Source organism: Dendrobates tinctorius, unplaced genomic scaffold, assembly GCF_039654945.1.
Source record: "Dendrobates tinctorius isolate UK_male_01 unplaced genomic scaffold, ASM3965494v1 ptg000177l, whole genome shotgun sequence".
In the NCBI taxonomy this organism is placed as follows: Eukaryota; Metazoa; Chordata; class Amphibia; order Anura; family Dendrobatidae; genus Dendrobates; species Dendrobates tinctorius.
In genome coordinates this window covers 276,272-295,858 of record NW_027361844.1, presented here as the reverse complement: position 1 = coordinate 295,858, position 19,587 = coordinate 276,272, and the positions used below count along the sequence as shown (strand labels likewise).

The window sequence follows — 19,587 nt, the reverse complement described above, 5'->3', positions numbered from 1 at the left end:
TTCACGGCTCTGCGTTATAAACTTCTGTGAAGCACTAGGGGGTTCAAAGTGCTCACCACACATCTATATTAGTTCCTTGGGTGATCTAGTTTCCAAAATGGGGTCATTTGTGTGGGGTTTGCACTGTTTAGGTACATCAGGGGCTCTCCAAACGTGACATGACGCCCACAGACCATTCCATCAAGTCAGCATTTCAAAACGTCACTACTTCCATTCCGAGCCCCAACATATGCCCAAACAGTGGTTCCCCCCACATATGGGGTACCAGCGTACTCAGGACAAGCTGGACAACAACTTTTATCCTGTTACCCTTGTGAAAATAAAAAATAGCAGGCTAAATATTTATTTTTTGAGGAAAAAAAATATTTTTATTTTAACGGCTCTGCGTTATAAACTTCTGTGTTGGGATTAGGGTTGAGGTTAGGGTTATGATTAGGGTTGGGATTAGGGTTAGGGGTGTGTTGGGGTTAGGGTTGGAGATAGAATTGAGGGGTTTCCACTGTTTAGGCATATCACGGGGTCTCCAAACGCGACATGGAGCCACCATTTATTCCAGCCAATTTTGCGTTCAAAAAGTCAAATGGTGCTCCCTCCATTTCGAGCCCCGACATGTGCCCAAACAGTGGTGTACCCCCACTTATGGGGTATCAGGGTACTCAGGAAAAATTGCACAACAACTTTGGGGGTCTAATTTCTCCTGTTACCCTTGGGAAAATAAAAACATGGGGACTAAAATAATTATTTTTGTGGAAAAAAAATGATTTTTTATTTTCACGGCTCTGCGTTATAAACTTCTGTGAAGCACTAGGGGGTTCAAAGTGCTCACCACACATCTATATTAGTTCCTTGGGTGATCTAGTTTCCTAAATGGGGTCATTTGTGGGGGGTTTGCACTGTTTAGGTACATCAGGGGCTCTCCAAACGTGACATGACGCCCACAGACCATTCCATCAAGTCAGCATTTCAAAACGTCACTACTTCCCTTCCGAGCCCCAACATATGCCCAAACAGTGGTTCCCCCCACATATGGGGTACCAGCGTACTCAGGACAAGCTGGACAACAACTTTTATCCTGTTACCCTTGTGAAAATAAAAAATAGCAGGCTAAATATTTATTTTTTGAGGAAAAAAAATATTTTTATTTTAACGGCTCTGCGTTATAAACTTCTGTGTAGCACCTGGGGGTTCAAAGTGCTCACTATGCATCTAGATAAATTCCTTAGGGGGTCTAGTTTCCAAAATGGGGTCATTTGTGGGGGAGCTCCAAAGTTTACGCACGCAGGGGATCTGCAAACACGACATGGTGTCCGCTAACGATTGGAGCTAATTTTCCATTCAAAAAGTCAAATGGCGCTCCTTCCCTTCTGAGCCATGCCGTGGTTTCCCCCCACATATGGTGTACCAGTGTACTCAGGACAAACTGGACAACAACTTTTGGGGTCCAATTTATCCTGTTACCCTTGGGAAAATAAAAAAATAGCGGGCTAAAAAATCATTTTTGAGGAAAAAAAAAAATTTTTTTTATTTTCATGGCTCTGCATTTATAAACTTCTGTGAAGCATTTGGGGATTCAGAGTGCTCACTACACATCTAGATAATCTCCTTGGAGGTTCTAGTTTCCAAAATGGGGTCACTTGTGGGGGTTTCTACTGTTTAGGCACACAGGGGCTCTGCAAACGCAACATGACGCCCGCAGAACATTCCATCAAAGTCTGCATTCCAAAATGGCGCTCCTTCCCTTCTGAGCTCTCCCGTGCTCCCAAACAGTGGTTCCCCCCCACATATGGGGTATCGGTGTACTCAGGAGAAATTGAACCACAAAAGTTGTTGTGCAATTTGTCCTGTTAGCCTTGTGAAAATAAAAAATAGCGGGCTAAAAAATCATTTTTGAGCAAAAAAAAATGATTTTTCTCCTTCGTCTCATTGGGGGACACAGATACTGTGGGTGTATGCTTCTGCCGCTAGGAGGCTGACACTAAGTGAAAAAAAGAGGTTAGCTCCTCCTCCGCAGTATACACCCTCGCCCCTATTGCGGGCGGAAATCAGTTTTTGCTTAGTCCTATGGAGGCACACACAGTCTGGATCTCTCCAGACTATTTTTTTCTAGTTTACCATGAAGATGAGACAGGGGCGACGGATCCTATTGAAAGGGTCCGATCTCCCCAAACCATCAACGGGCGAGCACGCGTTGAGTATCCTTTCCCGCACCGAGGGACATCTCTGGGACTTTTCCCCAGACATCTATTTTTTTCTTTGTTTTTTATTTTATGAAGATAAGACAGGGGCAACGCATCCTATTGAAAGGATCCGATTTCCCCAAACCATCAACGGGCGACCACGTGCGAGTATCCCTCCACGTATCCTCTCCCGCGACGTGGGACATTATGCCAGACTTAGCCCTGTCCACCCCTAGGTATTGAAACCATGGGCTTGCACAGAGGCACAAGACTAGTCTGTGCGGCCCCCACTGCTCCACCAACGCTAGACGGCGGTGCTGCAAGGTGGCGGACGGTCCCTTTCCTCACCCCCTGAAGGGGTTAGATGGAGCTAGGGTGCTGCACCGTCCTATTTTTTATCAAAGACCCCCTCACATACCTGCGCTCAGGCTGAAGAAGATCATCGGTGAGGAGAGGGTCGGGGAGGGCTCCTGCGAAGATTTCGGGCTGGAGCCCACAGCCGCAGCACGCCTCGCGGTGTCCACTAGCCATGCAAGAGAAGGGCTGGATCCGTCAGGACAGGAACACTGCGCCGGTCAGTAGCGCCACCTTTGGTACCGCGCGCCCCCCCCTCGATCGGGTAGGGGAAAAATTGAGGACCCGGTCGGTGGGCGCCTCTAAGCCGCGGCCGGAAGTTCCGCCCTCGGGCCGCGTGTCACTTCCGGCAGCCCGCCCCGCACTCGGCGGCGGTAAAAATCGAGGCTTCGGAGCACGGGCTAGGCCGCAAAGTGGGAGTACAGCCCCTAGAGCGATTTTACAGGCTGGTGCGCGCCACAGATGTCGGCGCGCAATTTAAAGGAAGCATCCAGGTAGGGGGGGCGCAGGTCTGGGGTAAGTGCTGCCCGAGAGGCTACCTCCTCCCCATATCCCCAGCAGCGGACAGATACAGCATGTCTGAACAAAAGCAAAGACGCACACGTTCTTTTATGCGGCATGCATCTCTTGTCGGGCTGCGTTTCCGCGGGTGCAGAGCAGCATTTATGCGAAGCCTGCGAATCCAAACGCGCCCAGGAGCCCTCCCCTGCGACCGCGACCAATGTGTCAAATGCCCCGGAGTGGACCCGATCACTGTCACTACATGGCGTCGCTTACGAGAGCAATACAATCCCTTCAAGCCCCAGATAGGGGCAGGGACAGTGTCTCGCCGCCTTTAGAGGGAACCTCCACCTCACAGGAGCCTCCGGCCTGCAGGGGCCACCCTCACTCCAGGCAGACCCGGGGGAAACGAATCCACACGGTGTGGCTCAGTCCATCCGGTGCCTTCGGCATCCGTAAGGTCTGCTTCTCGCTCCCCGTCACCAGTGGTTGATGGCGAGCAGACCTCAGATTGCGACTCAGACGAGCCCATGGACCTGGACACTCCAGGGTCACGTGAATCAGTGAACAGCCTCATAGAAGCCATCAATCAGACCCTGGGGATTGAGGATGATACCGCAGCGGCTACGGGGCGTAAAGTGGCATGTAAACGGGTGAAGCGGCTGCACAGAATTTTTTCCTCTTACCCTGAGTTTGAGGACATAGTGCAGCGGCACAGAGAACGTCCGGAATTGCATTTTTCTCGGGTTAAAGGGCACTCGAAACGTTATCCGTTTGCTCCGGACCTCCGTAAACAATGGATGGAATCCCCGATAGTGGATCCTCCGGTTTCACGCCTGGCCACTAAGACCCTGTTATCTGTCCCTAGGGTTTCCTCGATTAAAGATCCCACGGACTGCCTTATTGAGAGCCTAGGTCGTTCAGTATATGAGGCGTCAGGGTCTGCACTCGCTCCCTCGTTCGCAGCAACTTGGGTAGCCAAGGCTATGATATCATAGTCAGAAACATTAAACAAGGTCGCGCAGGATCTACCTGCAGAGATCTCGGAGGTCACATGTCAGATGACGATAGCCGGAGATTATGTATTGAATGCGTCTTTGGATGCGGCCAATTGTTCAGCACTTGCTGCCGCTAATGCAGTCTCTATCTGAAGAGTCCTGTGGTTGAGGACATGGCGGGCCGATTCTACTTTCAAGAAGTCCTTGACTTCCCTGCCTTATCAGTGCGGCCGCCAATTTTTGTATCAATTTAACTCCGACTCCACAGGAGGAAAGAGCGGGTTTCTCCCTCAACAGAAGGTTAAATCGTTTTTTCGTCACCCGGTTCAGGCACGTTTTCGGGCCTTTCGCAGTGCCACCGGCCATTCTAGGCCGGGCGTGACGGCATTGGTCAGGTGGTGGCCGCTAAGCAGCCTGAGCCTGGTCCGGGACCCGAATAGGAGACCGGTCCGGGGTCATGCGTTAAAGGACTCCGGGTGGACTACGGGGCCCAATTCCGCCACCTCAGGCCGCCCCAATCAGGATAGGGAGCGGCAGGTCATATAGAGCCAACCCATTGGGGAGGATGCGTGCTCAACAGGCCAGATCGAGGGGACCCAGATCCTAAGGATCATCGGCCAAATGACTTGAGGTCTTTACCAGACGACACCAGCAAAGTGGGCGGCCGCCTACTCTGTTTTCACCATGTCTGGGCCAACATCGCTCACGACGCATGGGTAAAAGAATTCGTGTCCTCAGGTTACAAAATAGAATTTGTCAGATACCCTCCAAGATGTTTTTTTCTTTCCCGGCTTCCCAGGGTGGATACCCAGGTAAGGGCTCTATTGGGAGCCATCAAGTCGTTCCTGCACAACGGAGTCATTGTTCCAGTGCCGGAACACAGAAGAGCTCAGGGGTTTCATTCCAACCTTTTTGCGGATTCCAAAAAGGACGGGTCTGTCAGGCCTGTTTTTTGGACCTGAAGCTTCTGAACAAATTCATCAGGATCAGACATTTCCGGATGGAGTCTCCGTTCAGTCATAGCGGTCATGGAGCAGTGAGAATACTTGGCCTCAATTGACAGCCAGGACGCATTTCTGCATATTCCCATTTTTTCCTCCTCATCAAAGGCGGCTACGCTTCGCCATCAGCGTTCAGCATTTGCAGTTCGTAGCGCTACCCTTCGGGCTAGCCACGGCTCCCAGAGTGTTCACAAAGGGTATGGCAATTGTCAGGGCCACACTACATTCTCGAGGCATAGTCATCTTGCCTTATCTGGACGACCTCTTGGTCAAGGGCCCGTCAATACGGGCATGTGAGGAAGGTGTCAACATCACGCTAGATACTCTTGCCGCTTAGATGGTTGGTCAATGCAAAAGAAATCATCCCTTGTGCCAGCTCAGAGGATCTCCTTCCTAGGAATGATCTTCGACGCTTGCTGATTCCCTCAGGAAAGGGCTCTAGTCTCCGGCAGGGAGTCCAGACACTACGCCAACCAGTCCCTCATACCATCCGATCCGCGATAAGGATCCTAGGGAAAATGGTGGCAGCAATCAAAGCGATAACTTTCGTCCAGTTCCATCCTTCACCCCCTGCAGCACGCCTCGTGTCAGCCTGGGACAAGAATCCTTTCACGCTCGATCGGCGGTGCAAACTGTCCTCTCAAGTCAGGCAGTCGTTCGGATGGTGGATAACCAGTTCTTATCTGGCCTAGGGGAAACCTTTCCCCCCATGTCATGGGCTGATAATGACAATCAATGTCAGTCTCCTTGGTTGGGGAGCGGTGTTTCGCCACCACACAACCCAGAAACGGTGGTCACCAACAGAGGCACGCCTCCCGATCAACTTATTGGGGATACGAGCAATTCGGCTGGCTCTGCAGAAGTTTCATCACTTTCTAGCAGGCCGCCCCGTTCGGATTCCATCGGACATCGCCACGGCGGTGGTTTACATAATTTGTTAGGGGGGCACCCGCAGCAGAACAAACATGCGCGAGGTGGACCACATTCTTCAGTGGGCCGAAGCAAACTACTCGGTGATTTCGGCTGTCCACATCCCGGGCGTGGAAAATTGGGCGGCAGACTTCCTCAGCCGGCAGGGTCTTGCATCCGGAGAGTGGTCTCTACATCCCGAAGTTCTTCAACAGATTTGTCAACTGTGGGGAGCGGATGTGGACCTGATGGTTTCCAGAGTGAATGCCAAGATGCCCACATATGTCGCTCGGGCCAGGGACCCGCAGGCATTCGCGGTGGACGCGTTGGTTCTACCATGGAACCAGTATCGCCTCCCATATCTATTTTCCCCACTGCCACTACTCTCGAGAGTCAGCAAAGGGATCAAGACGGAAGAGGGGCTGGCGATTCTACTGGCCTCAGACTGGCCCCGTCGAGCGTGGTATGCAGATCTAAGGCAGCTGCTCGCCGATGTTCCTGGGCGCCTGCTAGAGGCCCAGATCTACAGTCTCAAGGGCTAATTTCCTACCCGAACTCAGGGACCCTGTGTTTGACGGCAGGGCCGTTGAATCTTGGATTCTAACCCAGGCAGGGTTCGGGAGCAAGGTGGTCGCTACAACGATTAGCGCCCGGAGGCCTGCGTCAGCATGAATTTACCACCACACCTGGAAGGTGGTGTTTGCTTGATGTCGAGGCCGCGGTGTTTCTCCGCTAAGATTCTCGATCTCCAACATCTTGTTTTTCCCATGGTACATGATGGCACCACGAGAGAGGGGATCCGCCCTACGAGGACAGGAAACCTTCAAGATAAAAGGGGGCGGCTCCTCTCTCCGCATCAGTTGGTTTCCTGTCCTCGACGGGGAACCCTCAAGATGAAAGCCTCTTTGAAGATTCCGAAGAGGATGCCTGGGCCTGGGTCGGGTGATTAGTGGCAGGCATGGGTCTGCTACACCCGACGCCAGGTGTCGCCTCGGGGGCCATATATGCCTATGTCCCCCCTGACCGAAGGCATGGCCACAGCTGGGCAGAAGCCCAGGCGAAGCGGGGTACCTTGGCGGCCCTCCAAGATGTCAGCAAAGAGGTCCAGGGAGGCCACTGGTAGTGTTCCCTCCCTGTTGACATGCAGGTGGCCATGCAGCCCAGGAGACACATCGGTGCCCGGGCAGAAGAGCTCCTCGGAGGCCACGGACAGTGACCCTCCCTGTCGAAGCCCAGACACCGGACCCCGCAGCGTACCTGCAGTCAGAAGGTGCTCTGCAGCATGGGAGTCCAGGCCCACCATGGATGACATCAGCGGAGTGCGGCAGGTGTAGCTGATCCGTGGTCCAGGTCCATCGGGGGTAAGGGGTGTCTGGGGGCCCCGAAATAGGCAGGGCCCAAGCGCTCACCCGGCCCGCACAGCAGGTCGTCTGGCCGCACCGGGGGCAGCGCGCACTCGGAGCGGTCCCGGGGGGGAGCACGGGCGCGCACGTCCACACACAGGTGCGAGACCAGCTGGTCCAGGAAAAAAAAAAAAAAAGAAAGTACTATTTAAATCGCCAGGAAAGGCGAGCGGGCGTCACAGCACCAATTCTGAGTGGGGTGACTGCTTGCAGCCATATGCAGCATAATGGAGAGCCCTTCGCCAGAGCATATACAACCGCGCCAGGAAGCGAAGGAGAGGCGGTCGTGCTCAGACGAAAAAGCAAAAGCACGCCGCAGCAGTAGTGTGAGCCACTCGGGCAGCGCACGGGCGGATCGTCACCGCAAAAAAGAGGGGTCCATAGTCTCGTTGGGAGACAGTGAGAGGACCAGCCAACCTCCAGATCCGGTACCCGTTCTATGAAGCGTCCGAGTGGTGAGTGAACCTCGAGAAAGTCCAGTAATCTAATGTCTGTTCTCTTTCTCTTTTTTGCCTCTTTTTCCTCTCCTCCTCCTCTTATATATATGGACGGGGTGGAGTATAGGAGGTCCCTAAGAAATATAGAGGAAAGTCAAAAAATAAAGAATGTGCTTTATGTAAAAGTCCCGTAGAAACAGCCTGGAACAAAAAATTATGCCAGGAGTGCATTAACAAGACCATAGCGGAGGAGACACCCTCATTTTCGGATAGTTTGAGGGCCATAATTCAGACAGAAGTTTCCAAGTCAGTAAGAGCATTACAAACGGTAGATACAGAAAGAAAAGCTAGGAGATTAAGCCCCTCAGGGGTCTCTCAACAGGACTCTACAGGGTCAGAAGACGACTCAAATAAGTCGCAGTATTCAGGAAGTAGCTCGGACGGGGAAGATACGTTTCCAGTAGAAGCTACGGATGAACTCATTAAAGCAGTTAGATCTACCATGGGGCTAGTAGAAGAGCGGACAAAAAAGACAGCCCAAGATCTCATGTTTAGTGGACTGCAAAAGAGAAAACGTAGAACCTTCCCTGTTAATGAGCAACTGAAAGCACTCATAAATCGCGAGTGGGAAAAACCAGAAAGGAAGTCCCAGAATACAAATTCCCTGAAGAGGAGATACCCATTTGAGGAAGAGGCATCCTCATCCTGGGATAGGGCCCCCAAAATTGATGTGGCGATATCAAAGGTCGCCAGAAAATCCTCCCTACCCTTTGAGGACTTGGGGTTTCTAAAAGAGCCACTGGACCGAAAGGCGGATAGTTGCCTTAAGGCAGCCTGGGAAACCTCGGCTGGCGCACTAAGACCCGCCATCGCAGCCACTTGTGTGGCTAGGTCCTTAAAGATATGGACAGACAACTTGGAGGATCAATTGGAACAAGGGGTTCCCAGAGAGACGATTGTGGAATCATTGCCGGCTATTAGGGCAGCGGCGAACTTTCTCGCAGAGGCATCAGCAGATTCGGCCAGACTAGCCTCAAAATCAGCAGCCTTAACCAATGTAGGACGGCGGGCGGTACGGCTCAAATGCTGGCCGGGGGACACCCAGGCGAAAATGAAACTTTGCTCTCTACCATGTGAAGGAAATTTCTTGTTCGGCCCGGCATTGGATGAAGTGCTGGAGAAAGCGAGTGATACCAAAAAGAATTTTCCGAAACAACCATTTCAGGCCTTTCGGCGCTCCTTTCAGAGGGGCCGAAAGTTCAGGAGACAACAATTTAAAGATCGTGACAGGAGCAATTCCGACAGACGATACAGAGGAGGGAGAGGCTTCTATTTCAGTAAGCCCCCGAGAGAAGCCAAAAAACCCACCCAGTGACGGTCCTTCTCAGGTGGGGGGAAGGCTCTCTCACTTCCTCCCAGCCTGGGAAAGGATCTCATCCAGCACCTGGATCCGACAGATAGTAGGGTCAGGTCTGGAGTTAAAATTCCACCATTGGCCACCACAAAAATTCATTCAGACTCCGGTACAATCATCTCAGGAAAGACAAAAGAGTTTGGAAGAGGAGGTATTATCGCTTGTACAAAAACTCGTACTGGAAGAAGTTCCAGAAAAAGAAAAGAAGAAAGGCTTTTACTCCCCCCTGTTTCTGATAAAGAAACCAGACGATTCCTGGAGGACGATTGTAAACCTGAAAGGCCTCAACAAGTATCTAGTAGTCCCATCATTCAAGATGGAGACAATAAGATCTACAGTAAAACTCCTCTTCCCTCGGTGTTACATGGCGGTCCTGGATCTCAAGGACGCTTACTATCATGTCCCGATTCGGCAGCAAGACCGCAAATATCTCAGGGTGGCAGTCCAGATAAACTCTCAGTGGCATCATTTTCAATACAAGGCTCTGCCCTTTGGGGTAGCAACAGCCCCCCGGGTCTTTACGAAGTTAATTGCGGAGGTCACTGCACATCTCAGAGAAAAAGATGCTCTAGTAATACCATATCTGGACGACTTCTTGATAGTGGGGAAAGATTTCGCTCACTGTCAGGAACAAGTCAAGACAGTGATAGAGACTCTTCAGACTCTGGGTTGGCAACTGAACTTCAAAAAATCCAGGTTGGAGCCAACGATGGTCCAGAATTTTTTGGGCCTAACAATAGACTCGGTAATACAGGAGTGTCGCCTCCCACAGGAAAAAGAAGAGAAAATCAAAAACCTAATCAGAACAACATTAGGAAAGCCAACAATGACTCTGAGGAAAGCCATGTCAGTGCTGGGGTCCCTAACCTCCTGCATACCAGCGATAAAATGGGCACAATTTCACGCAAGGGAACTTCAGTGGTGTGTGTTACAAAGCGATCTGACGCTTCAGGGGCAGTTAGAACAGAAGCTCACCATCCCGGATCCTATACTCCAGTCGCTAAAATGGTGGTTACAGATAGAGGCTGCTCCGAGGGGAGTACCCTGGACATATGCAGCCTCCAGAGTAGTCACGACAGATGCCAGTCCCTGGGGCTGGGGAGCCCATCTAGACACCCTATGGCTCCAAGATACTTGGGCTCAGGGGGAAAAATATCTATCCTCAAACGAGTGGGAACTGCTAGCCATCGAAAGAGCGCTGGAAGGATTACTGACACACCTGAGAGGACATCATGTGAAAGTCCTATCAGACAATCGTACAGCGGTTGCATACGTGAACCATCAAGGGGGCACTCGTTCTCGGTCATTGATGGAAATAGCAAAAAGAATCCTGACTCTGGCGGAACATCAGTTCCTTTCATTATCGGCCCTGCATATCCGAGGCGCGGACAACCTGAGGGCGGACTTTCTGAGCAGGAACCACTTAAAGCAAGGAGAATGGTGCCTAAAAGAGTCCATTTTTCAGCAAATTGTGCAGAGGTGGGGAAAACCCATAATAGATCTCTTCGCCTCAAAAACCAACAGAAAAGTTCAAAAATTCTGCTCCCTAAGACCAGCAGACATGCCACTGGCGGTAGACGCCTTCAGAATAAAATGGACATCAGGTCTCCTGTACGCATTCCCTCCGATATGCCTCATTCCATTAGTCCTGAAAAAGATCAGGGAGGACCAAGCCAGAGTAATTATGATAGCTCCCTTTTGGCCAAAAAGGCCGTGGTTCTATTGGCTGAGAGTAATGTCAGTGACAGACCCATGGGTGCTCCCAGAGGATCACGACCTCCTAACACAGGGTCCCTTCAATCATCCTCCGAATTCCAGGCTGCATTTGACAGCCTGGAATTTGAAAGGTCACTATTAGAAAAGAAAGGGTTTTCAGCGAGATTGATTTCCACCTTAATCAGCAGCAGAAAACCAGTGACTACAAAAATATATGGGAGGATATGGAGGAAGTTCTTATCCACCTCAGGCCCAATACAGGAAGGGGAAGTACCGGTAAGGGCAGTGCTAGAGTTTCTGCAAAGGGGCTTAGACTTGGGCTTAGCGGTCAGCACCCTGAAAGTACACGTTTCAGCCCTGGCAGCATTATTCAACTATGACCTGGCAAGCGATAGATGGGTCGCCAGATTTATCCGGGCCTATACTAGAGCTGACTCTGTCCCATCGCCTAAACCTCCTCCCTGGGATCTAAATTTAGTCCTATCATCCCTAACGGAAAGTCCATTTGAACCAATAGACGCAATATCAGACAAAGTGTTAACCTTAAAAACAGCCTTATTAGTGGCACTCACATCGGCACGTAGGGTTGGGGACTTACACGCACTATCAGCAGACCCACCATACACTCAGGTTATGGATGATAGAGTCGTGCTAAGATTAGACCCAGCATACCTCCCTAAGGTAGTGTCGAAATTTCACAGAGCTCAGGAAATAATCTTGCCATCCTTCTGTCCTAACCCTGGTAACAAAAAGGAAGAGAGGTTACATTGTCTAGACGTTAGGAGATGTATCCTACAGTATTTAGAGGTGACAAAACCATGGAGGAAACAGAGGGCCTTGTTTATCTCATACCAGGGGGCAAGGAAAGGCCTTAAAGCCTCTAAGCAAACTATAGCTAGATGGGTGAGAGAGGTCATCATACTAGCATATAGTAGTGCAGGCAGGGCTGTTCCAGAGGGCCTAAAAGCCCACTCCACGAGAGCCATGGCAACATCCTGGGCGGAGAGAGCGGACGCCTCCATCGACCAAATATGTAAGGCGGCCACTTGGTCCTCTCCATCTACCTTTTTCAGACATTACAGATTAGACCTATCTGCTACCTCTGATCTCACATTTGGGAGAAGAGTGTTACAGGCAGTGATCCCCCCCTAAAGAGAATACAAATCTCTGTAACTCTCTCGTGGTGCCGTCATGTACCATGGGAAAACACGGGTATTACATACCTGGTAATGTGTTTTTCCAGGGGACATGACGGCACCCTTATATTCCCGCCCTATTTGATCACGTCATTAGTTGGGTGTTTTTTGTTAGTATTATACACTCCCTTGGTGTGGGAAATTTAGCAGTGTAAAATAGGTATTATTTATGTGTGCACTAACTGGCAGAGTTCCTCTTGTGCTCTGTAAAACAACTGATGCGGAGAGAGGAGCCGCCCCCTTTTATCTTGAAGGTTTCCTGTCCTCGTAGGGCGGATCCCCTCTCTCGTGGTGCCGTCATGTCCCCTGGAAAAACACATTACCAGGTATGTAATACCCGTGTTTTTCTCCAGTCGGGCTCAGAGAGCCCGGATAGCTCAGTCGGTAGAGCATTAGACTCGGGCTTTGCCCCAGGTTTCCGCAGGAGACAAATGTCGGCCTTATCCGTCCAGTTCCAGTGCAGGGTTGCTACCAATTTGCAGGTGAAAACTTTGGCGCCGATGGACGCCTGGGTTCCTAACATGGTCCTAAGTATTCTGCAGGAAGCTCCATTGGAACCGCTTCAGGATATCGCTTTGAGGTACCTTTCCTGGAAAGTTGTTCCCCTAGTGGCCATCACTTCCATCAGGCGGGTTTCAGAGCTGGCGGCTCTATCCTGCCGAGCTCCGTTCCTCACTTTCCATAGGTATAAGGTGGTCCTCTTTTTCTGCCGAAGGTCGTGTCCTCTTTGTCACATCAATGAAGATGTTGCTTTGCCTTCATTTTGTCCAGCACCGGTACACCGTGTGGAAGAAGGGTCTTCACACGTTAGACCTGGTAAGAGCCCTCCGGAGGTACGTGTCACGGATGGCACCCTTTCCTCAGATGGACACGCTGTTCGTGCTTCCTGAAGATCGCAGGAAGGGACTCGCTGCCGCAAAGTCGACCATAGCCAGATGGATTCGTTTGACTATTCAGGAGTCCTACTGCATTAGAGGCACGCCGATTCCGGCAGGGATCAGAGTGCACTCTACCCGGTCGGTGGGCGCTTTTCGGGTGCTTCGGCACCAGGCTTCGACAGAACAGGTTTGCAAGGCAGCAACCTGGTCCAGCCTGCACACATTTGCCAAACATAATATCCATACTCAGGCCTCGGCGGATGCAAGCCTGGGTAGAAGGAGTCTCCAAGCAACGGTGGCGCACCTTTACGCAGGAGGTGCATGTAGCTTGGATCGGTGAGTCAATCTCCCACCCAGGGACTGCTTTAGGACGTCCCACAGTATCTGTGTCCCCCAATGAGACGAAGGAGAAGCATGGATTTTTGTGAGTACTCACCGTAAAATCCTTTTCTCCGAGACGCTCATTGGGGGACACAGCACCCACCCTATTAGCAAGTTGGCTCTTGTTTAAATTAATATGTGTTTACTTATTTGATATAAGGGTGGTGTTTTCCTTTGGACATGTTGTACCTGTATTAAGGCTGATTTTTTTGTCCTCCTACTGCTTTGGCACCAAACTGATTTCCGCCCGCAATAGGGGCGAGGGTGTATACTGCGGAGGAGGAGCTAACCTCTTTTTTTCACTTAGTGTCAGCCTCCTAGCGACAGAAGCATACACCCACAGTATCTGTGTCCCCCAATGAGCGTCTCGGAGAAAAGGATTTTACGGTGAGTACTCACAAAAATCCATGTTTTATTTTCACTGCTCTACGTAATAAACTTCTGTGAAGCACTTGGGGGTTCAAAGTGCTCACCACACATCTAGATAAGTTCCTTCGGGGGTCTAGTTTCCAAAATGGGGTCACTTGTGGGGGAGCTCCAATGTTTAGGCACACAGGGGCTCTCCAAATGCGACATGGTGTCCGCTAACGATTGGAGCTAATTTTCCAATCAAAAAGTCACATGGCGCTCCTTCCCTTCCGGGCCCTGCCGTGCACCCAAACAGTGGTTTATGACCACATATGAGGTATCGATGTACTCAGGAGAAATTGCCCAACAAATTTTAGGATCCATTTTATCCTGTTGCCCATGTGAAAATGAAAAAACTGAGGCTAAGTAACATTTTTGTGAAAAAAAAAAAAAGTACTCACTATGCATCTAGATAAGTTCCTTGGAGGGTCTAGTTTCCAAAATGAAAAAATGGTGGGGGGAACAAGAGGCGCAATAGTGCCCTATCACTAGTGACACTTGAAGTATGAGCGGTATAATACAGTTCCACTCACCTATTCCAGTTGTGTAACCCACAACTGGCTAGAGAGCATATCACAGAATCAGCTGCTGCAGGACCTCCACCAACCACTCGCACGTGGAAAAACCTTCAGAAAGTTGTGGGAAGCAGGGTGTGTTGCAGTCCGCGCTGCCGAGATTCACAAATCACCTGGGATGCAAGATGTTGTAGCAGTGTACTCCTTTATTTCCTCCTACGCGTTTCGGCGCCCTTCCTGGCACCTTCCTCAGGGATATCCCTGAGGAAGGTGCCAGGAAGGGAGCCGAAACGCGTAGGAGGAAATAAAGGAGTACTCTGCTACAACATCTTGCATCCCAGGTGATTTGTGAATCTCGGCAGCGCGGACTGCAACACACCCTGCTTCCCACAACTTTCTGATAGTTTCCAAAATGGGGTCACTTGTGGGGGAGCTCCAATGTTTAGGCACACAGGTGCTCTCCAAACGCGACATAGCAACCGCTAAATATTCAAGCATATTTTCCATTCAAAAAGTAAAATGGCGCTCCTTGCCTTCTGAGCCCTTCCGTGCGCCCAAACAGTGGTTTATGACCACATATGAGGTATCGGTGTACTCAGAAGAAATTGCCCAGCAAATTTTAGGATACATTTTATCCTGTTACCCATGTGAAAATGAAAAAACTGATGCTAAAAGAAAATTTTGGTTGGAAAAATTAAAATGTCCATTTTTTCATTCCATGTTGCTTTAGTTCCTGTGAAGCACCTGAAGGGTTAATAATCTTCTTGAATGTAGTTTTGAGTAGCTTGAGGGGTGCAGTTTTTAGAATGGTGTCACTTTTGGGTATTTTCTGCCATATAGACCCCTCAAAGTGACTTCAAATGTGAGGTGGTCCCTAAAAAAAATGGTTTTGTAAATTTTGTTGTAAAAATGAGAAATTGCTGGTCAACTTTTAACCCTTATAACTTCCTAACGAAAAAAAGTGTTGTTTCCAAAATTGTGCTGATGTAAAGTAGACATGTGGGAAATGTTATTTATTAACTATTTTGTGTCACATAACTCTCTGGTTTAACAGAATAAAAATTTGAAAATTGCAAAATTTTCAAAATTTTCACCAAATTTCCATTTTTTTCACAAATAAACGCAAAAATTATCGACCTAAATTTACCACTAACATGAAGCCCAATATGTCACGAAAAAACAATCTCGGAATCGCTAGGATGCGTTGAAGCGTTCCTGAGTTATTACCTCATAAAGGGACATTGGTCAGAATTGCAAAAAATGGCCAGGTCGTTAAGGTCAAAATAGGCTCGGTCATGAAGGGGTTAATGTGTTCCTACCAAAACTGGAGGCAGTCCTGATAATGTTTATTATGTGGCAGTTATTAAAGCTGTTAATATTTCTACTCATTGAAAGGGAACATTCTAAATGTGTTTATGCTTCTAAAATCAGGTGCTGTGGACCTAGATGCAATTGCAGATGAGAAAGAAAGGAAAGCAATAGAAGGAATGATCAATAATTTTGGACAAACACCATGCCAGCTGTTGAAGGTATACAGTTAATTACACTTGCTGAAAATATATTCTAGCTTTGCTATTTTACTTATGTATGACATTTCAGTAACAAAATATAAATATTATTTTTACAATAATCTTGTCTTTCGGGAGTCAGGACTTCCAAAATTCGACATCATTGAAAATATCAGACCAATGGAAGTTAAGTTACTTTAGTGTTTTTAATAATTTAGAACTTGATCTTGCAATCTAGCAGTATCCGACAGTCAGTGACCTGGGAAGAGTCCAGAAGCAGTTCAATATTTGTTTTTTCGTCTACTGATTATATAGTGCTTGGTGAGTGCTATGCACCAAACAGAAGCGTCAGCACTATAGACATCACCGGGACTCTGCCAGCATAGCAGAGCTGCAGGGGCCAGCTCAAATCTGCCAGCCACCTGTAGCACATTTCGAACTGTTTTCTCCTGTGCCTGGGGGAATTGATGCCCAAGTTACAGTGGAAAAAAATTAAATAGAAATCCCCAGAGATATTTTATGATCTCATAGTGGACAAATTATGCAAAAAATAAAATAAAGACGTATAGAACAACTGGGTTTTTTTTGTTTGTTTTTTGTTTGTTTTTTTTTACTAAAATAAGTAATAAAAAACTAAAATGTTATTAGATGTGTGTTTTGTGTATATAAAAACAATCACACATTGGGCTTCCACCTGACATGGAGAAGTCATTCAGCAGGTTATTTGGAGCCAGATTTGAATTGTAAAAAGTATAAACAAGAAAGCTAAACATTTGACTTAACCACTTAACGTCTATGAACGTCCACAGTCCGTCATGGCCGGGTGTAATTTACCACACCATGACGGACTGTGCATGTCATGCATTTGAACTGTCACTGCGTGTAAACATGCAGTGACAGTTCAGTGCTGACAGCTGTCTATGACAGCTGACAGGCACGGCAAGAGGTGCTGGGACCCTTGCAGTCGGTCCCCGCACCCAGAGCGCTGTGACTGGTCAGTCAATCTGACTGACCAAACAGCGCGATAAGGCAGGAGATGCTGAAATTTCAGCATCTTCTGCCCGATCATCAGTGCAGGAGCTCAGCGCTGCCAGTGGCTGAGCATCCTGCACTGACAGCCGCACCGCCCCTGGCTCTTAACCCCCTGACTGCTGCGATCAAGAATGATCGTAGCGTTCAGGGGAAAGGCAGAGGGTTGGGGGCTCCCTCTGCCTCAGGTCGGCGTCCCCGTAATGTAATCGCGATCTCTGCCATTATGACCCGGGGGTTGTCTTGACAACCTCCGGGTCATCCAGCTACAGAAAGCCGCTGAGACTATGCTCACAGCATGGTCTCAACAGCTTTCTCCATAGGTATAATGCATTGCAATGCTGGAGCATTGCAATGTATTATACCTGCAACGAAAGTGAAAGTCCCTTAAAGGGACTAGGTAAAAAAAAAAAAAAAGAAAAATCTTAAAAAATTTCTCTAAAAAATACACATTTTTATGTAAAAAAAATAAAGTAAACAAAACAAATACACATGTTTGGTATTGCCGCATCCGTAAAAATCCCATCTATAACATTTTCACTCGAGTTAACCCCTTCAGTGAACGCCCTAAAAAAAAATCAAACCACAAAGTAGCAAATGATACTTTTTCCAAGCGGTATCATCATACCGCTTGGAAAAAGTGTAATAACACACGATCAAAAAGACGGATATAAATAAACATGGTACCGCTGAAAACGTCATCTTGTCCCGCAAAAAACAAGCCGCCATACAGCATCATCAGCCAAAAAATAAATAGTGTTCAGTGAGGGTATCCCCCCAATTCAATCCAAGATAGGAGCACAGGACTTTGCTCCTATATGTCTGAATTTTCCTTTGTTCTTCTTTCCAATAGTTTTGTTTGTTTTTGTTTATGTAGGTACTGCCGCCAAGAGTCTTTACATGATGCCTATAACTTCTATTTGTGTGATAATGTATGCCATGTTTAGATGAGAGATGGGTTCTGAAATTATATGTATGACCTGGAATGTGAGGGGTCTCAAATCTCCTCGGAAAAGAATTAAAGTGTTTTTCCCAGATCAAACGCTATCATCCTCACATTGTGGCTCTGGTCGAGATGCACCTGACTAGAGATTCAGCTCGGTCCGTACAGAAGCCTTGGGTGCAATGGTTGATTCACGCCTTTCATACCAGCTATTCAAGAGGGGTTTCATTATTAATACATAGGGACGTTAGGTGGGAGATTAAAAAGGCCCGAAAAGACCCTGAGAGACGTTTTGTCTTTGTATATGCATTGATAAACTCAAAAGGATATGTTATATTGTGTATTTATAATCCCCCCCCGGCCAATGTGTCAGTCCTTCAAATGGCGATGAGCTTTGCTTTGACTTACCCAGGTGCATACGTTATATGCATGGGGGACCTTTAATTTGGTCATGGATAATTCCCTTGATAGAAACAGGTTGGATGGTGGGATTTCTGGGGTTTCCCCATCCACATCTTTGTCTCCACTAGCACTATTCATGGGGGGCAGTGGTTGACTGGATTTATTGAGGGTGCATCACCCTCAGGCAAGGGGGTATACTTGTCACTCGTCCACTAGACGTACCTTGTCCCGTATAGATTACATTTTTGGTTCCATTGATTTAGCGATGTGGGTAGGTAATATAGAGCATGGTCCAAGGGGGGTCTCAGATCATAGTCCGGTTATACTTAAGGTACTATCACACTTAGCTATTTCGCTAGCAATATCGCTATAACTTGTGACGTTATAGCAATATTGCTAGCGATATCGCTATGTCTGATACTTACCTACGACCCGCTCCCCCGCTGATTATCGCTGATCGCGCGAGAACATCCAGGACTGTTTCTCGTCGTCAGCTTCCTGCGGCGCTTCCTGTGGAGAGACGAGCGACGAGCGTGGAGCCGGGCAGGAGGACGTCAGGATCGCCTAGTGTGACAGGTAAGTAGCGACCCCCAACCCCTGCGATGTCGCTGGTGAGATCTGCCTGTGTGGCAGCTCACTAGCGACCACTTAGCGATGCACCAGCGATCCTGACCGCGTCATATCGCTGGTCGGGATCGCTGGTGCATCGCTAAGTGTGACAGTACCTTTAGACTTAATTTTGGCCAATCGAAACATAGTACATTCTGGAAGCTAACCCCATTCTGGATGAAATTAATAGGTCCTACTGATAAAACTATAGATCAATTAAACTGTTGTATCGCGTCCCACCCTGAACCCCAGAATATTAACTTGTTTTGGGATGCCCTTAAGGTATACTTGAAAGGATGTTTATCTTCTACAATTTCTTTTATTAAACGGGTAACCTCGGGGGAGGATGATAAGATGGAACAGTGACTAAAAGACTCAGAAGCAACATACCTATCTAGCCAGACTAATGAGAATAGAGTTGCATGGCTGACCTCCCAGATGTTATATACCCTTTACATGGACAATAAATCTAAACGTAAATTATTTTTTGCTCGTCAGTCCTATTTTGAACTGGGGAACCAATCAAGTAAATTTTTGGAGCATCAGCACAACACATCTAACATCATACTCCAAATCCGGAGAGAGGATAGTTCGTTGGCGACCTCAACGGAGGATATAATTCATCGTTTCTATGATTATTATACAGCTCTGGGAGTGGCCTCGGTATCCTAGAATGCCTGGACTTTACCAGTCAGAATTAAAATTCCCCACTCTGAGTTCTACTGAACAAGCTTTCTTGGACGCTGACTTTACCATAGAAGAAATAGAAGGTGCCATGATTGATATGGCCTCTGGAAAGGCTCCTGGG

At 48.5% G+C, this 19,587-nt stretch overlaps 1 protein-coding gene across 3 annotated transcripts in view; it reads left to right on the top strand.

The window, feature by feature from the left end:
- NBEAL1 (neurobeachin like 1) overlaps positions 1-19,587 on the top strand; it is a 363,036-nt gene that overhangs the window by 295,563 nt on the left and 47,886 nt on the right. For all 3 annotated transcript variants that reach the window (XM_073551440.1, XM_073551438.1, XM_073551439.1), the window contains one exon: positions 15,720-15,817. In XM_073551440.1, the coding sequence (XP_073407541.1) occupies positions 15,720-15,817 (98 nt within the window). The remainder of the gene's footprint in view (positions 1-15,719; positions 15,818-19,587) is intronic.